The following is a 21,950-nucleotide window of genomic DNA, read 5'->3' as shown; positions in this document are numbered from 1 at the left end:
AATAACGTTTCTAATGCTGCATGCAGCATATGTGCATCGACATTTCCCTGCAGGCGGCCACATGGAGGGGAGCGGTCAGCAGTCTGAGAAAAGGTAAAAGCATCAGATATTGTACCAACAAGCGACATTAAAAGCTTGTTTGTATATAATTGATATTGTTTTTACTTGTGGTTCGCTGCCGTGGTGTCTATAAACATTTGACCTGCTAGCTAACTTGCAAACCTCACTTTTATTCAGAGACGAGTTAAGTTAGCTAGCTTACTATGACTTGAAAAACGTGTTGCGAGCAGCTAAGCTAAATGCAACATGTTTAACTTTTTTGATCCTTTTAATAGACATTTATTTAGAAAGTTTAGGTTTATTTATACTGCATCTGAAAGGCCATGGACATCCGCACCAAGCCTTTGTGCTACGAGCTCCTGGCAGAAGTTGGAGAAGGCGCCTACGGTAAGGTGTATAAAGCCAGAGAGCTGGGGGAGAAGCAGCGCTTCCTGGCGGTGAAGAAGTTCAACATCCGCGGGGACACGTTCGAGATCGGGATCCCTGCCTTCATGATCCGCGAGGTTGCGCTGCTGCGTCAAATGAAGCACTTCAACCATCCCAACATAGTCAAGTAAGTTTATGTTTGGCATACAATGCTAAATACAGTTTAGACTGACTTACACTTTACTTGAGTATTTGTATTGTGTGCGTATACACCAGGGGTCACCAACCTTTTTTAGGGTGAGGGCTACTTTCAAAAAATAAAACAAGTCGGGGGCTACTTTTACTCCTCTTTTTTTTGTTTTTTGTAGTGTATATATTTAGCACATTAACATTATTATATGCTTACCTTTGTGTGCTGTTTGGGTCTGTGGGACCCGTTTTCAGTGTTTACTAAAAGAAAAATGTATGCAATTTAATTATTTTAACCTGCTTTATTTGGGGGTGGCCCTCACGTCCTCTAGGAGGGTCCGGGGGCATGCTCCCCCGGGAAGATGTTTTTTTAAATGTTGAAGTTAAAAGCATCAATCTGGTGCACTTTGAGCACAACATGAATTTATGGATACAGCTCTCAACACTCAGATGAAAGGGAGCTGTATACTTTTCAATAATCCAAACATCTTTAGAATATGATCACAACCAATAACAAATCATTTAAACTGGTTTATTTTTATCTTATGTTACCTAGTTAGCATTCTTTCTTTTTATTTATGAATATTTTACTAATCACTCCCCTTTTAAACTGTTTTTTTGTTTTTGTTACTGTCCTATAGTACACATTAGAATGATTTCTTACTTTATCTATATTAAATAGATAAAGGTGTGCTCTCTCTCTCTCTCTCTCTCTCTCTCTCTCTCTCTCTCTCTCTCTCTCTCTCTCTCTCTCTCTCTCTCTCCATCTCGCTCCTCCGTGGCGATGACGGCTTGCGTTAAAAAAATAAAAAAACATATTTGTAAAGAGGGGGGACACAAACGGGAGTTTGAAAAGAGCAGGGGACATGTCCCCCCTGTCCCCAGTGGAGATTACGCTCATAACGCCTCATGTGCTGTATAGGCTAACACGATAGGCTGTTCAATGGGGCTGATGTGTTGTGTAGATTCTGCCAGAAGGAAAATCACGGTCACACTCACACTCCTTATGAAGCGGTGAGCTGCCGCTCCACATTGCTTTTCTTCCCGACTGCAACGCTGGTCCCGCAAATCAAGCAAGAACGTGATTGGTCGATATTCATTGTGGGGGTGGGGGGTGACCAGATGTCCCGCTTTGCGCGGGACTGCACAGCATTTTCACGACTTTTGGTGCGTCCCGCAAATTGAGACGATGTTCCACATATTTCATTTTGATTGGCTAAAACGCTTTTCTTTAAAATCAGATTTATCCAATGGCTGTTGAGAAAGCAGGGAAGGCTATCATCACGGGGTGTGTTTGCTGTCAATCAAACTGTAATACACGACGGGTGCTGGTCAAGTGTTAACCAATGAGAGTAACTCACTCACACACCCCCCCCCCCCGCCAAACAACAACAACGAAAGTCAGTCAATAACGCAGGCGAGGCAGCAGGTTATGGAAAATGGAGGAAACTGAAACTAAGGAGAAAAGAAGATGCACATACAACAAAGACTGGGAAGACACTTACCCGTGGGTGAAGCCAGTGCAGGGCGACTCTCAGAGAATTTTTTGCAATCTTTGCAAGAGTAATTTTTCTATTTCACATGGCGGTGAATACGACGTAAACATTTGGGGCCCACCTGTTGTTGCTGTGATGGACAAAACTGAAAGCTATTTTATTTTATGTATTATGTTTTTGTTCCCTCCTGGACAGGTTTCATTTGTACTTATGGTTTTATTTTATCTATTAATTTATGTTGTGCCTACTTTTACAGGTAATACACTAGTTGAATTAGGAAGATGCATTTCTAAACACTTGAAGTGAATAATGCCTGCTGCCTTGGTTAGCCTTAGTTTACTATTCTTTATTAAGATACTAAATTATTACTGCATTTTGACCTCACTTTCTGTCATTGTTTATTGGATGCTGTTGAATAAACCAAATTAAACAGAGGGGGGGGGGGGGGCGGGGGTGCTGTTGAGAGGGTGTCCCACACAAACATACTCCTTGTCCCACATTTGGTTTGTTGGGACCTGGTCACCCGAAGGAGGGGTGTTAGATAGATATGGAGCTGTAGTAAGTAGATAGAGTTCGCTATGATTTAGGTTTCGTTTATGCATAGGGTAGATATTTTTAATTACATTTTCTTTTTTGTTTTGTGTATTTTATACATTTTGAATTTGCTTGGCTGGTTGATGTCGCCAGGGAAAAGAAAGTTTGGGGCTCTCTGCTGGAACTGCTACCCCCGCGACCCGACCACGGATAAGCGGGAGAAGATGGATGGATGGATGGAATTTGCTTGGCGAGCTATTTTTAGAACATGCCCCGCGGGCGACTCACGTTGCCCCTGCGGGCGACTAAGTGCCCGCGGGCACCGTGTTGGCCCCTGGTATACACCATAGACTGTATATAAATGGACGTAGTGTCCGTGACGTCACCCATAGGATTCTGCAGAGTTGCCGAGAAGCCCTAATAGGCGGAGTCGGCCACTAACAGCTTGACAGCGACGTCAGAGTTCAACTCCCGCCTGCTCCAAATAAGGGCAAAGAGGCGGAGCCGAGGCGGGACCTGCTGCCTCCGAACTGGAAGTAAACAGAGCTAGCTCAGGCTAAGAAGCTAAGCTAACATGAAATACATGCATACCAAGTTACTGCTAACAGTGTAGTTCCCCTATATAAACGTTACATTCATAATCAAATGAGACAATCTGCAAGAGAATTAGCTATATTTTGTTATTCTTAATGCTTGTCATTCACACGTTAAGAAAATAAGTACCGATACATAGCAGAACAACTGTGGAGATGTTCAGCTTAATAAGCCTTATTCAACATAATTTATATAGCTAATACTACAGCAGGCGAACCAAGTCTGCGTTTCTCTGCATTCCTTGATCTCCAGTTATAACGACGGACTCCACCGCCCGGACCTAACGGAGCCGCAGTGGGCTAGCTCCGGGACGCCGGCTGGAGCTAGCCCCCTGCGGCTCAGTTAGCTCCGGCGGGCGGCCACCACTGGGATAATTGGGTCCCCTATTAACATTTGCTCCCGTTTAGCATTATGGGTGTCATAGCCATAGACTATACAAGTCTTACACAAGGCTGATTCATTAACTAAAATGTATATACGTATGTATAAAGGGTTACATCCTTAGCTGGCTAATAAGTAACAAGCTAAGCTACCAAGCACACAAACACCTGCGAACGGGGTTAACATGTATAATATTATCATTTTAATTTAATTGTCTGGTATTTGTAACAATATTCCCTAAAAGGCACAATCACCACGAACACGGCTAAAGCTAAAGGGTCAAGTACAGTACTATGACTAACTAACGTTGTAGCCTAGCAGAGTGGACAAGTTGCTGTTAGCTGACAGTGAGGCATGTCCATGTCCATCAAAGAGACCACGCCCTAATTTATGCAAAAACTTTAAGACCTAATATAAATAAAAGGGTTTTGTTAGAAAACAATTCACTCACCGATTCATAATCATGAAGGTGGAATCTAACTATATCGATAATAATATTTATTGCATCCATGGGTAGAAACATGTTTTTTTCTGCTGTAAAGTTGGGCATTTTAACATGGGGGTCTATGGAAATTGCTCCTTTCTGCAGCCAGTCCCTAGCGGCCCATGTATGAACTGCAGTGTGTGGCACTTCCGTATTGGCGTCCCGGCTGTTCCCCAGAGTTTGCCGCTTGGTATACACCTCTACATGTCAGAGTAAAATATGTTGTTCTCTACATTTATCGGACACACATAGAAAACATATGATATGCTTATATAATATAATGTGATGTTATATATTTGTACCCAGTATTGTACTTGAAACCAGTATTGTATGGCATCTCAATTAGAGAATATAACTCTTTTGTTGACTTTGCAAAATGAATAGCAACCCTCATGGTGCATTTATATCAAACGGTTACAATGATAATAAGTAGTATTAGTATATATAGTATAAGTTTAAATAATTTAAAAAGAATATGTGGCTCCACATTCAGGAACTACAACAATCAAATACTTTTCTTCCAAAAAAAGAAAGTAATTACAGAAGGGTCAACATTTAAACACATGCAATCTAGACCAAATAGTATAGGTTATAATCACAAGCATTGCCTTTCTGTTGTTGTTGTTGTTGTTGTTGTTGTTGTTGTTGTTGTTGTTGTTGTTGTTGTTGTTGTTGTTGTTGTTGTTGTTGTTGTTGTTGTTGTTGCTGCTGCTGCTGTTGCTGCTGTTGTTAAATGTGTAATCCCCTGTTCATTTATATGCCCAGGCTTTTGGATGCATCTGCCATCCCAGTGGGCAGGAGCCTGGATCTTACTCTGGTGCTGGAATACATCGACCAGGACCTTTCCTCCTACCTCTCCAAAGTTCCTGCTTCTGGACTGAGCCATGACTGTATTAAGGTGTCAACTCACCACCTGTCTTAGCATTGTATAGCCACATGTTTAAAAATATTGTGCATTACTGCAATGCTAGAGAACAGCAGCAACAACCTAGTTAAAACAGAATTAACATAATACACATAAGATAATGGCTCAATCTGGTGGAAAATAGGGAAAAAAAACAAGCCCTACACTAAAACACAAGATTAACATTTTCCCACCATCTTCTTCCCTAGATTTGGGCCACCTGTAAAGATTAATTCTCTCTTTTGTGTAGCTAAATTGCATTTGTGGAAGGTATACTCCAATGATTCTTCTGGTCAAATATATCAAGAAGTTACTTCCATCAACCATGATCAAATTCTGCTGAACACACTTACACACTGTGCAACAACGTAGGGATATATGTTTGTTCAGGATCTAGCACAACTATACCTTTTCAGCCCGTGCCTCAGGGAAGAAAGCTATTGGTGTGTTCAGGTGTTCCTTGTTAACTTGCACAACTGGCATTCCCTGTTTTACCAACATAAACATAAAACTAGGGGTGCACCGAATGGGAAATGATTGGCCGAAACCGATACCGAAAATAGGAAACAGTTGGCCGAAAACCGAATGCCGAAAGGCCGAAAATGATTAATAGAAATATATATATATAATGTATACATTTTTTACCAATGTTGTTCAGCTACCTGATTATGGAAATAGACATGATTATGGCAAAACTTAACTTAAATAATAATCACTATTATGGGTCCATAAAACATTTATTCAGCACTTTTGAATGCATACAGTACATTTATATATGTCATGTATTATTGCTAAAAAACATTATATCGCAGTCTTAGTGTCGCCAACTCGTTTCTAATATGCAAAGACAACAAATGCGTCTATGATGTATTTTCGATCAGACGAAATCTCTCTCCCCCGTCTGTGTGCGAGGGGGCGGGGCAGTTTACACACACGCAGCTGCTACATGCAGCGGAGCACACTGCGGAGATGGCGGAGAGAACGCGCTCCGAGGTGTGGTTAAACTTTACCCGTCTCGATGTGGAGAATACTTGTTACCATAAGTGCAATAAGAGTTTAGCATGTAAGCACGAGCAATTTGTCTAAACATTTAGCAAAAGTGCACCGCATGCAGACGGAGGAATGTACCGGGTTCGACCGTCTTTCTAGCAGCTCTGTAGCCCCATCCACGAGTAACGTTTCCACGTCAGGTGTTATGTATGCTAGCAGCAACACACGGAGTTAACTACATGATACAAACATGGGTTAATGATTAGAGGTAACTGAGTTATTTAGTTTGTTAAAATTTCAGCTATTCTGTTTACAGTCTGTCATCAGATTATTTAATACGATTTGTTAAAGGCTCAGGGCAATCTCGATGACAAAGGTCAATGTCTCCCCCCCCCCCCCCCCCCTCTGTGAGCCAGCCGCGAGCATGGTCGCCGCGTCTTTATTACGTCATCACAACAACACGTTAGGTTACCAACGTAAGCCTGTTCTGACATTCGGTGATATTTTTTCGGTGCTAAAACCCTTTTTAACCATTTTCGGCCGATAATTTTCGGTGGCCGAATATTCGGTGCATCCCTACATAAAACACCTGACAACCTGAAAAAGCAGAAGTTAGCCCAGAAATTCCAATTTCCACCCAATCCCAGAGTGAAGTACTTACCAATAACGGATGACGACTTCAATGTTAACATAAGCTAAACATGCTGGTTTTATAAAACACCCTGACTTCACAAGTTAATGATAATCCCCTGAGTGCACAAGTGAACAAATTATGGGAAATACATTTGAGATACGGAGATGTATGCATTCAGACCAAGCGGCAAACTGTGGGGTAGAGCCGGGACGCCAATACGGAAGTGCCACACACTGCAGTTCATATATTGGCCGATAGGCGATGGCTGCAGAAAGGAGCAATTTCCATAGACCCCCATGTTAAAATGCCCAATTTACAGCAGAAAAAAACATGTTTCTACCCCTGGCTCCATACATTTTATTATCGATATACAGGGTTCGTACGGGTGCTTGAAATCCTTGAAAATGCTTGAAATTTGACGTGGTGTTTTCAAGGTTGGGAAAGTGCTTGAATTTTGGGAATGGTGCTTGAAATTGAGATAAAGTGCTTGAAAATGTAAATGCTTTACTTTTACAATAAATTGCTGTCTGACTGAATAGTTCGCTTTTTAGATTAAAAGAAAATAATTGCTTTGCTTTTACATAAAACAGCTCCGCTGCGGCCTTCCCGCGCTATGCGCGCGACCTGCAAGTGTTTGTGTTACGTGTGACCTGGGCATTCTGATGAGAGTGATAGATGACTGTGTGCCAGGAGGTTGCCGTTTCAACGAGCGTTGGCTAGCAGAAGACAAATACAAGCCATGGCTAAGACGAGGGTCAAGCCCACAAGTAGCCTCCTGCAAAGTTTGCAAACATAACGATGCGAGAGTCTGCGCTGACGAGCCACATGAAAGGTACGCCGTAGTAGAGCATTTTAGATTAGGCTAACGTTGCATGTTACGTTTGTTTAAGCTAACGTTTGCTAGCTGAATAGCGAACTCTATTGAGGGATAATAATACTTGCAGGGGATAAACGAGCCGGTTTTTTGTTTTTTTTGAGGAGGGATCTAGATCGGCTTGAAGGCACATTATGCAATGTGCACCTTATCCCGCTTATTACACGGCCACATTCTCAACAAAGTAACGACATGACTCCCAATATTAATTGAAATGATTTTATGGATTTAGAAAATGATTTTATTGATTTAAAAAATAGTTTTATGTATTGATTTAAATTGACATGCATCCGCTAAGAAAAGTAGTCCGTTGTTACTGTTTGAAGTGAACTAACATAGCAACGGCAGGAACTGCTTCGATAGTGTTTTTGAGGAGCTTTTTGATTACAGATTTGAAAACATCGTTGCTTGCTTTAAAAGTAGCACAATTCATTATGTCAAACCTTGGAAAGTATCTAGATATCCCTGCCCTAATGCCAAAGTAACTGGCAACTGAATATGTGTCGCCGTTTGATGTCTATGTCTGGGCCGCTGCGTAAAAAGGAGGGTTTCTGCCCCATTACTTCTCTTCTTACTTCTATAAGAATAAAACACGGAGGACGGAGATCTCTTTTGCTCCCCCTCTTCTGACAGCCCAGCAGCTGATCTCAAAGCACGCTCCCCTCTCCTGCAGGGGGGCGTGGTCAGCTGCAGCTCACAGAATCAGCCCCCTGCAAAAACAGCGCTGGAAAGAGCAAATAGAGCGAAATCAGGCATGGCTAAAATGCAGGATCTTTTTGGTCTATATAGTCTTCTATATTTTTTTATATAAAAAAAAAAATATTTATATACTTTATATAGGTCGATACAGTAGCCCCTTTTCTTTTAAATAGTTTTTATAGGTGTTGCTATTTGTTTTGTGTAGCGTGGTTCTACAAGCAAGTCAATGCATTCATTGGGTGGTATCAGAGAGTTACATGGGTCTGTAAATGCAATGAAAACAATTGGCCACAGCAAATCATTTATATTAAACATGTAATTTTTACTTTTGAATACTTCAGTACAAAGGATGTATTGAATAATTTAAGTGATATATGTATACACATATAAATCATTAGTCAAAACAGGGCTACATTTGATTGAATTAAAATGTATAATATGTGGTAAACTGAAGAGCCGTTTGGGAGCCGAAAGAGCCGGCTCTTCTTGGTGAGCCGAGCCAAATGATCCGGCTCACCAAGAAGAGCCGGAATTCCCATCACTAGTGTTCAGAGGATGAAGCACTCACGGCATTTCGTGTTATAGTCACGAAATATAATCTATTGATTCGACACAGAGCGATTTTGAAAGCAATGTATTTCTACTGGTAGTATGTTTCGTACCTAAACCAAATGTAACTTGCTCTATCGAAATCAGTCACATTGACCCGAAGACACATTTTCGTTTGTATTACTGGTCTGGGGGAAGCTCGCGAGTGTGTGTGTATTTTTGCGTTTGTGTACCGGGGAAACACTCATAAGAAACACCGGCTGTTGTTATGCTTGCTGTGACGTTACATTAGTCCGTTCTCTGCTTGTAATTATGCCGTTACAAGCTTCAAAGTTGTATTTATCATCTGAATTTGCCGAAACAAGTTTAATATTCTGAAAGCCAATACTTTGTTTATTTGAAAACAGATGAAAACAAACTGTCTTTTATATAAAATTGAAGTATTATACAAGTAAAACTACATTTTGCTTTAATCCCATGTAATTGTAGAATGAACACAGTCTTCCTTTGAAGATGTATAAGTCAGGTGTCTTGAGTAGTCAAAATTACCTTGTGGATTTACTCCAGGTGGAACTAAAGTCTGATTTAACACTTGATTATATTTCACATCATTCATCCACATCTGTGAAGTAACTAAAGGTATTAAATACATGTAGTGGAGGAAAAGTACACCATTTACCTCTGACTTATGTTCACTTCCAACATAAAATTACCTCAAAAATAGTAATCAATAATGTATTGAAAAATTATTTGGCTGATTGTTTTATATTGGCTCAGACAGGTTATATGGGAGGCCCAGTCTACGTACAGGTCACTCCTTTTGAAATATTAAACTTAGTTTTCTTTTCTTTAATTTTTCATCCTTGTGTAGAATGCTATCACGAAGCACACATTTGGTTGTTTATAGCATAAAGAACATCTGATTTAATGTGAGGTAGGGAAATAATCATTTGAGTATGTGTATATAAATATGTAATTTACAACAGCTGTAAGCTGCTTTGAAAAGCTGGAAAATGCACCTTGAAAATGCTTGAAAAGTGCTTGAATTTGACTTTGGAAAAGGTGTAAGAACCCTGGATATAGTTAGATTCCACCTTCATGATTATGAATCTGAGTGAATTGTTTTCTAACCCTTTTATTTATATTAGGTCTTAAAGTGTGTTCATAAATTAGGGCGTGGTCACATTGAGTGACGGCTCTGTTAAGTGACTGCTGCTGCTAGCTTCTTGTCTCTCTGCTACCTGCTCCGTGAAGCTACAGGGACTCTGCCTGCTCAGCTCATCCAGGAAACACAACTTGAAGCCGGCCGTGGCTGTTTGTTCTTCATGCTTATATATCGGACTATTGTGACTCGCTCTGCGGTTAAAACAGACGGTGCATGAATGTGGTAAGTGAAATTTGAGTGCTTTATTTACGTGTTAATGATTTTAATCAGCTACGTAATGAATGGTAAGGCTTGGGTTAGCATGTAAGCTAGTGGTAGCTACATTGGTGCTAACAATGCTAATCGTAGCCTCCAATTTAAAATCATAGACTGTATATATAAAGGTTAAACGAAATAGACAAGTGTTAAGCGTTAAGTGGGATACTACTGTTGAACAAACGGCTTCTGTTTGAGGTTGATAAAATAAGGTTACATCTTTGTAACTTAGAGATATTTTATTATGTAGGTAGGAACTGTATGCATTGCTAAGGTTAATTTAAATTGGCTATGCTCAAGTATGTAGACAAGCTAATGTCGAAGTAGTGTATGTGAAATCAACCTCAGAATATGATGTGTGTATATTACAATTATTAATGTCATATTTCAAGATGATTACTTAGATATTACAATATGGTTGGTTGAGCTGGAGTTCATTATCGAGCTTACACGTTAACGTCACAGTCATCTGAAGAACGAACCCAAACCTTGTTGTTTTTATTAATTGCATTACCAAATGGGTATCAAATAAACAGTAAGCATTGGTAACACAACTTCCAAAGTTACAGTAAAATAAAAAGGACCCTGACTCGGACAATACACAATCCAACATGTTCAACAGAAGAGAATAAGTTATATTGTTTGTACAGATGGTTCTTTAAATATATATATCTGTTTGTTTAAGGTGTCCAGGTGATGCAGGCAGGCTGGACCAGAGAGTGAGAGACAGAACTGGACTCCTCACAGCAATGAACTTCAGCACAGGTACAAAGACTCTTTTTTTTTCATACTGTACAAAGAATCAAGAAAGATATTGGTTTAAATGAATGAAGTATTGACTTGAATACACTGATATACATTCCATTAAACAATACTAAATACTAGATCACCTACACATCAGTGAAGTTGAGGGTTTTTTCCATGCAAAAAGTCACATTTAGATGTTAACATGCAATATGACTTTGTCAGCTTTCTAATTTAATGTATTGAAGGCAAAGATATTTAACACATAGTGAGAACTGCTACTATTTATCTCTCAATACTGTCTGTAAAAAACGTGGTAAAAGTTATTCTTTCAGTGAGACAACAGAGCAAGCTTCTACAGTTGCACTACGTTTTGATAACAGTTAAATATTATTTTGATAATAACATATATTTCAATGTTGATGAACTTCATACTGTTCATTCATAATCTGATTGTCTTTGTAGCTCAGTTGAAATAAAAAAAAAAACATTACAATTACAAAATAATTATATCTACAGCCCCTAAACACACAAACACACCGCTTTCATAAATAACACACTTGTTCTGCAATAATATGTTTTATGTTTCCTGTCATTTTTGTTAGGAAAGGACATGCCTGAAATACACGACATGTTCTCCTTCTCTGAGGGTCAAGAAGAACATCCAAGAGGAACATTAAAAGCTGATGTTATGAGATTTTAAGACCAGTACAGGACATTCACTTAGAAACTACTTTTATTGTGAAAACACAGTCAGCTGATCGAATGCAGCTATTTCCACATCTGCACTCCATCAGCTGATTATTTCTATTTGCCTCACTTTATGAGCTTCACATCACCTGTGCCTTGTACCGCAGAGTTTGCAACTTCACAAATAAATGGGGCCAATCTTCAGTCAGATGTGAATGTGTAATCTAACATTTTCAGTAAGAATAATGGACAAAAGGAGTGCAAATACAATTTATTGAAATGTGAACCAAAAGTTAATCAAATGTTTTAAATAAAAAGCACATATGGACAGAAGGTGTAAACCTATTAAATGTATAAGCAAACACATTTAGTCAAATAACGTGACAGACTAGGCCTGTGCAGTTGGTATCAGCTATGCCCAGCATGGGCTCCTCCATCAGGCCTGGTCCTCCTCACAGAGGAAATACCCTCAGTCCTCTCCAAACCAACAGACAGGACGTCCATCACACGGAGGTTTCTCCCTGAAGTCTCTGCTGCTCTCTGGACACCACGCTGTCTCAATCCGTCCACACTGAATATGAGAGGGGAAAAATGAAAATAATAAATGCTTTAGACAATAAGAAACATAAAGTTGACTGTTGAGCACAATTGCATACAAACGTTAAGGGATTTTAAGATTCTGAAGTATTATGCTAAAAACTCAATAACTTAGATTATTATTTATAGTTTTGCTGAATAGTTTCATGTCCGCTTACCTTAGAAACGTAAAATGCCATGGCAGTGTGCAGATGGGGAGCATGTTAGCTTAGCTTGGTAGCTTCAGCTAGCTCTGGAACTTCCAGCTCGGTGGCAGCAGGTCCCGCCTCGGCTCTGCCTCTTTGCCCTTATTTGGAGTAGGCGGGAGTTGAACTCTCACGTCACTGTCGAGCTGTTAGTGGCCGACTCCGCCTACTAAGGGCTTCTCTGCAACTCTGCAGAATCCTATGGGTGACGTCACGGACCCTACGTCCATTTATATATACAGTCTATGATTCAGACACATCTCTTAAGCCAGGGTTTTTCAAAGTTGGGGCCGCCAGGGGGGTCGCGGAAATTTTGAGGGAAAGGGAAAAAAGGGGGTAAAAAAAAAAATGTAATATATGTTTTTTTAGATGTTATTAATAATTGCATATCTATCAATCTATGTGTCCTTTGATGCCCAATTGTTTAATATATTTAAAAAAAATTAAACAACACGACCGCCCTTCAAGCCAATCAGAATCGAGCTGTCGCTACTGAGAGTGTAACTGAGTTGCTGTGTGAACACTAGCTAGCTACCTCCTGCTAAAGGATCAAATGGACAAATATCTTAAAAGAAAAACACTATCTGACGATCAGAATGAAGATGTCCCCGCTGCAAAAGATTCACAGCCACGGAATACCTGGCCGTCTAAAACTCGGAGGTATGAGCCATCATACATAAAGTTTGGTTTTACCGCGGCAAGTAAGAACGGCCGTGATGTACCTAAATGTGTTCTCTGCCTCGAGATCCTCGCCAACGAGTGTCTAAAGCAGGGGTGCCCAACCAGTCGATCGCGATCGACCGGTCGATCGCGGGATGTGTCTAAAAATAGAACAACAATATTCAGTTTTATCGTTAATGTCCTATAACATAATTTTCCTGTGCCAGAATAATGCACTTGAACGCATCAAAGCTTTGTGATTGGCCGGCGTGACCCCATGTGTCGGGGCGTGGCTGGTGGGCAGGGCAGTGGGCACTATTTCGCTGACATTGTCCGTGTCAACCACAGGAGTGACAGTCCGCACACACAAGACCGCAATTATGGCAGAAGCAAAAAAGCCCAAAATATATAATTTTCACTCCGAGTGGGAGGATGATTATTTCTGTATCTATTCCAATTCAAAGTCCATCTGTCTCATCTGCAATGCGAGCGTGGCTTTATCGAAGAATGGTAATTTAGGAGCGGCATTTCAAAACAGTGCACAAACGCTACGAGATGGAATTCCCTCCTAATTCTGCCCTACGCTCCCAAAAGGGGAGGGGCCTGAAAGGACAGCTAAATGCACAGCAGTCCATTTTCACCAGGCCCAACAACAAGAGCAAGGCTGCTACCATAGCATCTTATCGTGTCATGAAGTCTTTCAAAGACAGCGAAGTTGTGAAAGAAGCTTTCCTGGAGGCTGCCGACGCGCTTTTTGGGGACAGTAAAAATAACAGTAGCATTTCAACAGGTTTTTGATATAATAAAAACTCAAGTTAGATACCGTTATTAATCAGCTGTAAGTTTTAGTTTGTTTGAACTTATTCATTATAATTATTGTACAAAATGGTATAAGAATGCAAACTTAAATTGATTATAGTCTATTATCAATTCAGGTTAAGAAACTAGTATTGCTTGCATCCTATTTTAAAGGCATTTCTTTTTATACTCTACTAAAATGCAACAAAAAAAGTGTTTGATTCTATTAATTTTGTCTTTTTTATTGCACTTTGGCAGCAGATTCCTGTGTAGCTTCAGATCTGAGTTGTCTTATTAGTAAGCCTAATTTATATTTTTGTAGCAACACTATTTTTATATAATGGCAAAGAAAGGGTTCAGTGTCTTTTCTTTTTTCCCTGTGTCATATGTGGCAGCACTGTTCAATGTTTCTTGAAAACATTACCACTGTAGTATGTGACGTGTGAATAAACTCCAACTCTGTATCAACAACACTGTTGTGTAACTTCAGTTAAATACTTGTATGTGTGTAGATTAGAAAGAGGTAAGATAAAGGATCTGCAGTATTTTATGAAGTATTAATCGTACAAAGGTCAGTTTTATACAAGTAGAAGCAGGGACGTGCACAGACATTTGGAGGGGCTATTGCTCTAAACTAGAAAAAGGGCCTCCCCCCCCGAAAACGTAAGAACTTTTTTTATAAAAATGAAAACCAGGGACCTTTTTTGTTTTGCGGTCCATATCTCATTAACATATCGAATGTTAGTAACTATTAAAGACAAAATGCGGACAATTCTGTTTTAATGTAGTTTGACCATTGTAACTGCTGTGCCTTAAATAAACTCACTAATTGATTAAACCAGTTCAATACGCATTATTCTTATCATTCTTTATGAGCACATGCCGGTAAGGTATCTAATTACTTATGTATTTAGTATTCCATAACTTAATAACAGAGATGGTCAAACTTAAGTTGAGACATGGCAGAAATCCTACAATGAAGCGGGACAGTGAAGTGTTCTCCCGTATGTGAGAGAGGGCGATCAAGAAAAGAGAGAGAGCGGTGAGGGAGTTTACGGAGCAGATGAAAAGACACAGAAAGACAAACGCAATAACAAGTATATTTAGGTGTTTTTTTTTGTAAATAACCGACGGTGTCAAGAGAAAGTAAAGTCCCCTGGGTTGTCCCCTATACTCTAACTGCCATGAGAAAACTCAAAATCAATAAAAGCATATTTAAAAACGGGGACATTTCCGGGGACAGATTGACCCAAGGATTGGCCACCAAAGCCAGGCAGGCACATGATCACCATAGCCATATGAGGTCGGACTCGGAGGGCTTTCCTTTGCTTTTCAGCTGTCAGATTGTAAACAAAGTCACGTGACTGGGGGCAGATGACAGCGCTGACAAGGTGTGTTTTATCGCAGCGAGACTCTACAATACTAATTGAGGGCTTATCATGTTTATTCGGCCACAACAGAAAGAAAAGACTTTCGCTCTCCAGAGGGGCAGGTCAGCCAAAAAGTTCAAAAGGGCCGTTGCCCGGGCAACATTAGCCCATACCTGTGCACGTCCCTGAGTAGAAGTGTGTATTTACCTGGTAGTAGGCTGTCAGTAACTACGCCTCTCTATTTGGACTGGTAGATCTCGGCAGACTGGCAACTTTGAAAGTAGCTCTCGGTTCAAAAAAGGTTGGGCACCCCTGGTCTAAAGCCATCTAAACTTGATCGACATTTCAAACAAAAGCACCCAGCTGAAGCTAATAAATCAAGACTTTTTTAAAAGAAAAGAAGAGCACCTAGTGATGCAATCGGCTACTTTTAAGCAGCAAGCCGGCGGACCTTGAAGGCATCATTTTTAGCATCATACCACATCGCCCGTGCAAAGAAACCGCACACAATAGGAGAGGATTTAATTCTACCAGCTACCATCGATATTGTTCAGGAAATGCTAGGTGAGGATGCTGCCAGCAAAATCAATGCAGTACCACTCAGATAATTCTGTGAGCCGACGGATTGGTGACATGGCTCAAGACGTATCTGCTCAGCTTTTGGAGCAAGTGAGAGCTAGCGAATATTTCGCTCTGCAGCTGGATGAGAGCACGGATGTAGCAAATGTCACAGAATTGCTTGCATACATCAGATTTATTTCAGAAGACAACTTTGTTGAGGAAATATTATTTTGCAAAGCACTGGAAGGTAGGACCACAGAAAGAGACATTTTCCAAGTTTTAGATGAGTACATCATCTCAAACGGACTTGACTGGTCTCGTTGTGTGGGTGTGTGCTCAGATGGGGCAGCGGCTATGACAGGCAAAAAAAGCGGAGCTTTGATAAAGCAGAAGGCCCCAAATGTAGTAGCAACACACCGCATGCTCCATCGGGAGGCACTTGTTGCTAAACGAATGGATGATGAACTACATCTATGTCAAAAAAGACTATCCTGCACTGGCTGAGAGAGCTCTTAAATCCCTGCTTCCATTTGCCACCACATACCTCTGCGAGTCTGGCTTTTCTACATTGAAGGTATTGAAAACAAAGCACAGAGCACGTTTGCAAGTGGACAATGACATTCGTCTGGCACTGACAAACCTAAAACCTAGGATTGATAAACTGTGTAGGAGCCACCAAGCCCACCCCTCCCACTAGTGAGGGAACAGGTATACACAAAGAGACACATAGTGAAATGACAAGGACTGTTTATAACTGAAGTCACACTGAATGTAATGAATAAATGGCAAAACAAACAAAAAATACTGTACATGTTAACTATTAATATTACTGTTGAATAGTATGTATAATGTTATATATATATATATTATTAAGACAGAAATAACTTAAAAAAATGCTCAAAATATATGTTTATTGTTCATATTACTGTTGAATATTATATTATTAAGACAGAAATCACTTCAAAAATATGTACTGTTGATATAACTGTTTAATATTTTGTTAAGAATATTTGTAACAGAAGACACAATGAATGTAATGAATGAAAAACAAAAGATAAAAAACTAAAAATGTTTACCGTTAATAGAAGAATATCTGATTATTAATTATTAATAAAAAAATATATTAAGAATATTTATTAAGAAGCTGTATGTTTAATTTCTTACATTTGCCATCATAATGTACACATCATTAAAAAAAAATTGCAACAGGGGGGTCCCTGCCAGAGGATAATGCTATATGGGGGTCCTTGGCATGGCAAAGTTTGGGAACTCCTGTCTTAAGCCATGCTGCTGTGTGTCTGTACAGGATTTGATGTGGCAGCTGCTGCAAGGATTGGACTTCCTACACACCCACATGGTGCTGCACCGTGACCTGAAACCAGAAAACATCCTGATCAGCAGCCGCAAAGAAGTCAAGATTGCAGACTTTGGCCTGGCACGCATCTACACCTATAATATCGCTCTCACTCCAGGTGTAAGTACGGCAACACATGAAGAAAAATTATTGTACTATGCTAATTATAACTGCAGAAGTCTATCCTTTGTCGTTTTACAGTACATGTTTTCCCCAATATAGCCCTGTATTCTGTTTGTTCCTAAGCCTGAGGTGAAATATGTTCTTTTGTCACTTCCCCCGCCCCGGTTGTGTCATCTCATTATGTTTGGCATCCTCTCTCTGTTCAGGTGGTGACGCTTTGGTACAGAGCTCCAGAGGTGCTGCTGAACTCTGTTTACATGTCCTCAGTGGACATGTGGAGCGCTGGCTGCATCTTTGCTGAGCTCTTCCTCCTGAGGTAAAGAGTCTGTGTCTGGCTCGGGGAAATATGTGGCACTGGAGACTAACATTTAAGATGTGAAACATTCTCCACAGTCTTCAAAAATCGAGATATCGTTTTATTTTCCTTTTGCATTGTTCCTTTAACACTCCCACAGACCACTGTTTAAGGGATACACAGAGGTTCAACAGCTGCAAAAAATCTTTGAGTGAGTATTTTTCCTAAATCTCTCTAGGTACTGTAGACTGTAAAGAGTATATTTACAGTTGTATGCTCCTACTATCAAAACAGGCATTTTAGCTCAAACATACTTTTTAAATGATTCGTTTTGGCTATTTAAAACAATGCCAATATTCACTTCAATGTCAGCAAGAATGTCTTCCATTTTTGGATTCATTGTGCAGGCGCCATTGTATTTGCAGGCATTAGCATTATTAGCATTAGCCCTGCACACCAACGGAGAGAGACTAACTTATGGCAACACAAAAAAATATATTGGAGCGGTGGAGTGATGAGGAGGTGTCGGCGTTCTGGCGATTTACTCGGAAGGCTTCTACTGAAGCCAGTCCCCAACTCCGGGGACTTCGGGTGGCAGTATACGCCGTGAAGTTGTTTGCGGCCTGCCAGTAAACCCAAAGCAGAAGAAGAATAAGTGACGTCATCGGCTTCATTTGCGTAATCTTCCCTCAGGGAACTTATTCCAGTGTGAACGCGATCAGCTCTTAGTTCCATGGGGGTACTAAGTGCTGGGAACTAAGTACGGCAAAGTACTTGATCTTAGAGACATTTGCTTTTCAATGTTAATAAAATAAACCTCAAAAAGAGGCTTGATAGCAGACACACTGGTAAAGGCAGCATGTGCTCAGTTTTTCTTTTTTATCCTATGTTTTAGGGTGATTGGTTTGCCCAACGAGGACGACTGGCCCAAGGACAGCCCCATCCGATACTCAGTCAGCTGGGGGCCAAAAGGCTCCAGCAGCAGGCTGCTGCACAACCTCAGCCCCTACGTCAACGACCTGCTATCTGTGAGAAAATCTGTGTTTCTGTTTCCATGACACGTTGCCATGCTTCACATTTAACACCAGCAGTTATAGCCTGCACTCGCAGAGAGAGGCTCTGTTAATTCTGAAATCATTTTGGATGGGAATGTATTAGAGCACTTTTGAACAAATATATATAAAATAAACAGACAAAATAGTCATACATTTCTGAGTAATTCTGATGGATAAATCATTGCTGTGCACTCTTAATCATGTTACAATAAAACAATGTCAATATCTGTGAGATTGACCGACTAACCTACGTTAGTCGGTTAAATGATAGCAGCTCTGTGAGGCTGTACTTAAGCACCGTGTAGTCCAAATTTCAGGCGATGATATCGTATATTGTAGAATGTTATTTAAAACACTTAGTGATGTTCTGAAAATATTTTTTTAATCCTTAAAAAACTCTTCTATCCTACTTGACAAATATCGACTCCAACTTTGGTTGGTGTTTCAGTACAATTACTTGATACTTTATAGCAGGAGGTTGAAAATGCTCAGATTCAGTCTGGAACACGGAATTAAAGTCAGATGTTTTCAAAAGCCAGTAAGCATCATCCTTTGAAACCATAAATGTCTGCTTAGTTTCAATCCATCCAACAGTTGCTGAGATATTTCAGTCTGCACCGTGTGGAATGACCGGCGATGCTATCCCTAGAGCCATATTGCTGGCATGGCTAAAAATAGAAAATGGTTGGTAATTATCAGTGACGTGCGGTAAGGTTCATGGCTGGTGAGGCACTGACTCTTTCAGAGTCAGATTTACAAATATTATATTCAGTGGCGAACCGTGGCCATCACAACTGGACCTTCTGTAGACACACCCACCCCCCGCCGCCCCTCCCCCCCCCCCCCCCCCCCCCCTCCGCGGCATTATAATGTCCGTCTTTTCACTGAATTGTCGTCTTGAAAAGGGTACTCACAACAATTCCGCAACAACTTCATCTTCACCTGTTGCACTTGTCATTTCAACGTTAAAAACAATAAAATGGCATGAATTGCTTCGTCGCATTCATCTAGATCCTCTGCCTCGAGCCAGTTAACTAGCGGGCCTTCTAGAGCACCCTGGAACCGAGGAAAAATCTGAAAGAATACGCCCATTGGCTACAAATCAATATATGATTGGTTGATCAAACTGTCAGTCCAAACGTACGCTCTCATTCAGTGCAACGGCCAGGGCATTCTATCAAGGATGTAGAATACCTTGGTTGAAGGATATTCTACCTGGAGACCCAGAACAAGATCTGATTGGTTGCTTTCTTTTCTACTGAAATGCTAGTGCATGGTCCGAGAAGGACAAACAAATCAACGTAACACTGTAATATTACAGATCAACAACACGGATACGATTCTCATTTATTCATTTTATATACATTTTATTACATTTTATTTATATAATTAAATCGATTTTTTGTTTGTTTTATCTGAGTGTTCCAGGGTATTCTCTGAATACCTTGAAGGCCCTGACGGTTCGCCACTGATTATATTCTGACCTTAATCGAAATATTCTGTTATTTTCAAAAGCTTTTTTGGTCTGATGTTTCGATTCATTTTAAACAGACCGTTCAACAAAAGGATACCCACAATCTAAATATTGGATTGTTCTTTCTTAGTAAGATCCAATTTTCATTACAAATATGGTCTTACCTTGACTTGAAGATGAAGTCCATGCTATCCTTCTGGACAACAATCTCTATTACTTTTTTGTAAAAGTCCTCCTTATCTTCCTCTAGTTTCAAAAGTCTAGTTTGTTGTTTGCGTCAGAGCCCTAGAGAGATTAGTATCTCTAGGGCTCTGGTTTGCGTCTACGGTCTACCGTCTCTGCGTAGAATAACAGTAGCAACAAGGACCTGTGGGCTCACGTGCGCCCCCTTCAGTGCGGCAGAGGTTATGGCTGCCTCCCCTGGTGCTTTTTTCATTGCCGTTGTACGGCGAGCCTAAATATCATATATACGTGAAATAAGTTATTTAGAGACTATGGATGGCGAGGATAAATGTAATAAAGGGATCTACAAACATTACATTGGTGACATACAGTGAGATGGTAACAGGCATGCGCTTAGTGCCCGCTTTCCAGACAGTTTCTGTGAGGTGACGCATTTTGAGGTGAGGCAGAGCTCATCTGTGCCTCACCTTACCCCACAGTAACTGGCTGGAGAGCGCTCACAAAATAAGTGCCCGCGCTCCAGCAAGTTACTGTGGGCTTACGTGAGGCAGAGCTCGTCCCTGCCTCACTTCTCATCGCTACCCGTAGTTGTAGCGGAGCTCGGCAAATTTGCTGATTTTGACTATAAAAAGCGATTGGAATCAATACATAAATCACATTTACAACACAGATCAGTGGAGACATTTTATTATTATTACTATTTAGTTTTTCTTTAGTTGTTTTTCCGTTACATTGTAGTATGGCCAGTCTATGAGTATGACAGGTGAGGCTCTGCCTCCCCTGACTGCACGTCGCTGGTAATTATAGCTTCACAGATCTAAAAAGTGTGCATGCTTATCTGTGTTTCATGGCATTATAAATATATGTTTTTGTTGTTGTTAAAAAGCATTACAGCAGCAGCACTGAGACTATAAACCTTCGGATTGTAAGGTGTGACCTCTCCTTACCTGCAGCAATGTTTGGCATTCAGACCGAGCCGCCGCATCTCCGCTGCCAAAGCCCTGACTCATCCTTTCTTCATGAAGCACTGAAGAAAGGATGGAACTCCTGCTTCTCTACTGTCGGCTTTAACATCAGTTCTCCAGCATCATTACGCCTTACTGGTAGAGCATGCAACACTTTTGAAGGATTGCTCCGGGACAGTTTTATTTACTTATTATTTGGCCAGCCTTCATATGAACAATGTAAAAGTATTTAGGTTCTTTAAATGTTTTACATTTTAAGTATGCTTTGTAATTCCACAAAACATAGTCCTGCTTTGTTGTTGATGAGTGTTGATGTTTTGTTGCAAATGACCAACTACACTACATATTATGAGCAACCAATGTTAATGGGTTTATGTTGTTTAAACATATAAAGTCATTTGTTTTTTATTTATGGTGTTATCTCTGTAATATTACACCTGTATTTATGTTTGTATTGAAAGGTTTTACAAGATATTTTTCTACATGAGTTACACTGTTCATTAGAAAAGCATTGCTATAAATAAACTTGTCTCTGCCTTTGAATGCAACACCATCAATAACTGTTACATCCGTGTGTATGTCTGCTGTGCAAGTATTACACTTTTTTATATATTCACTTTAGTATTTAAGAGCCATATTAGCAGGTTTAAATGATGTGGATGAACAGAAGGCATATTTTCTCTTGCAACTGCAAAGTGTGAACAGATGGGGGCACTGCTGAC

General features: G+C 40.3%; 1 protein-coding gene across 1 annotated transcript; it reads left to right on the top strand.

The window, feature by feature from the left end:
* Positions 1–383: 383 nt before the first annotated feature.
* cdk21 (cyclin-dependent kinase 21) lies at positions 384–21,294 on the top strand. The gene is made up of 7 exons (XM_034219888.1): positions 384–613; positions 4,870–5,002; positions 17,086–17,253; positions 17,463–17,572; positions 17,712–17,762; positions 18,447–18,579; positions 21,217–21,294. The coding sequence occupies exons 1-7, from the start codon at positions 384–386 to the stop codon at positions 21,292–21,294; spliced, it is 903 nt and encodes a 300-aa protein (XP_034075779.1).
* The last annotated feature ends 656 nt before the right edge of the window (positions 21,295–21,950 follow it).

The sequence above is a fragment of the Gymnodraco acuticeps genome, unplaced genomic scaffold, assembly GCF_902827175.1.
Source record: "Gymnodraco acuticeps unplaced genomic scaffold, fGymAcu1.1, whole genome shotgun sequence".
Classification (NCBI taxonomy): Eukaryota; Metazoa; Chordata; class Actinopteri; order Perciformes; family Bathydraconidae; genus Gymnodraco; species Gymnodraco acuticeps.
Note: the sequence above shows the minus strand (reverse complement) of the source record. Positions and strands in the feature narration are given on the sequence as shown.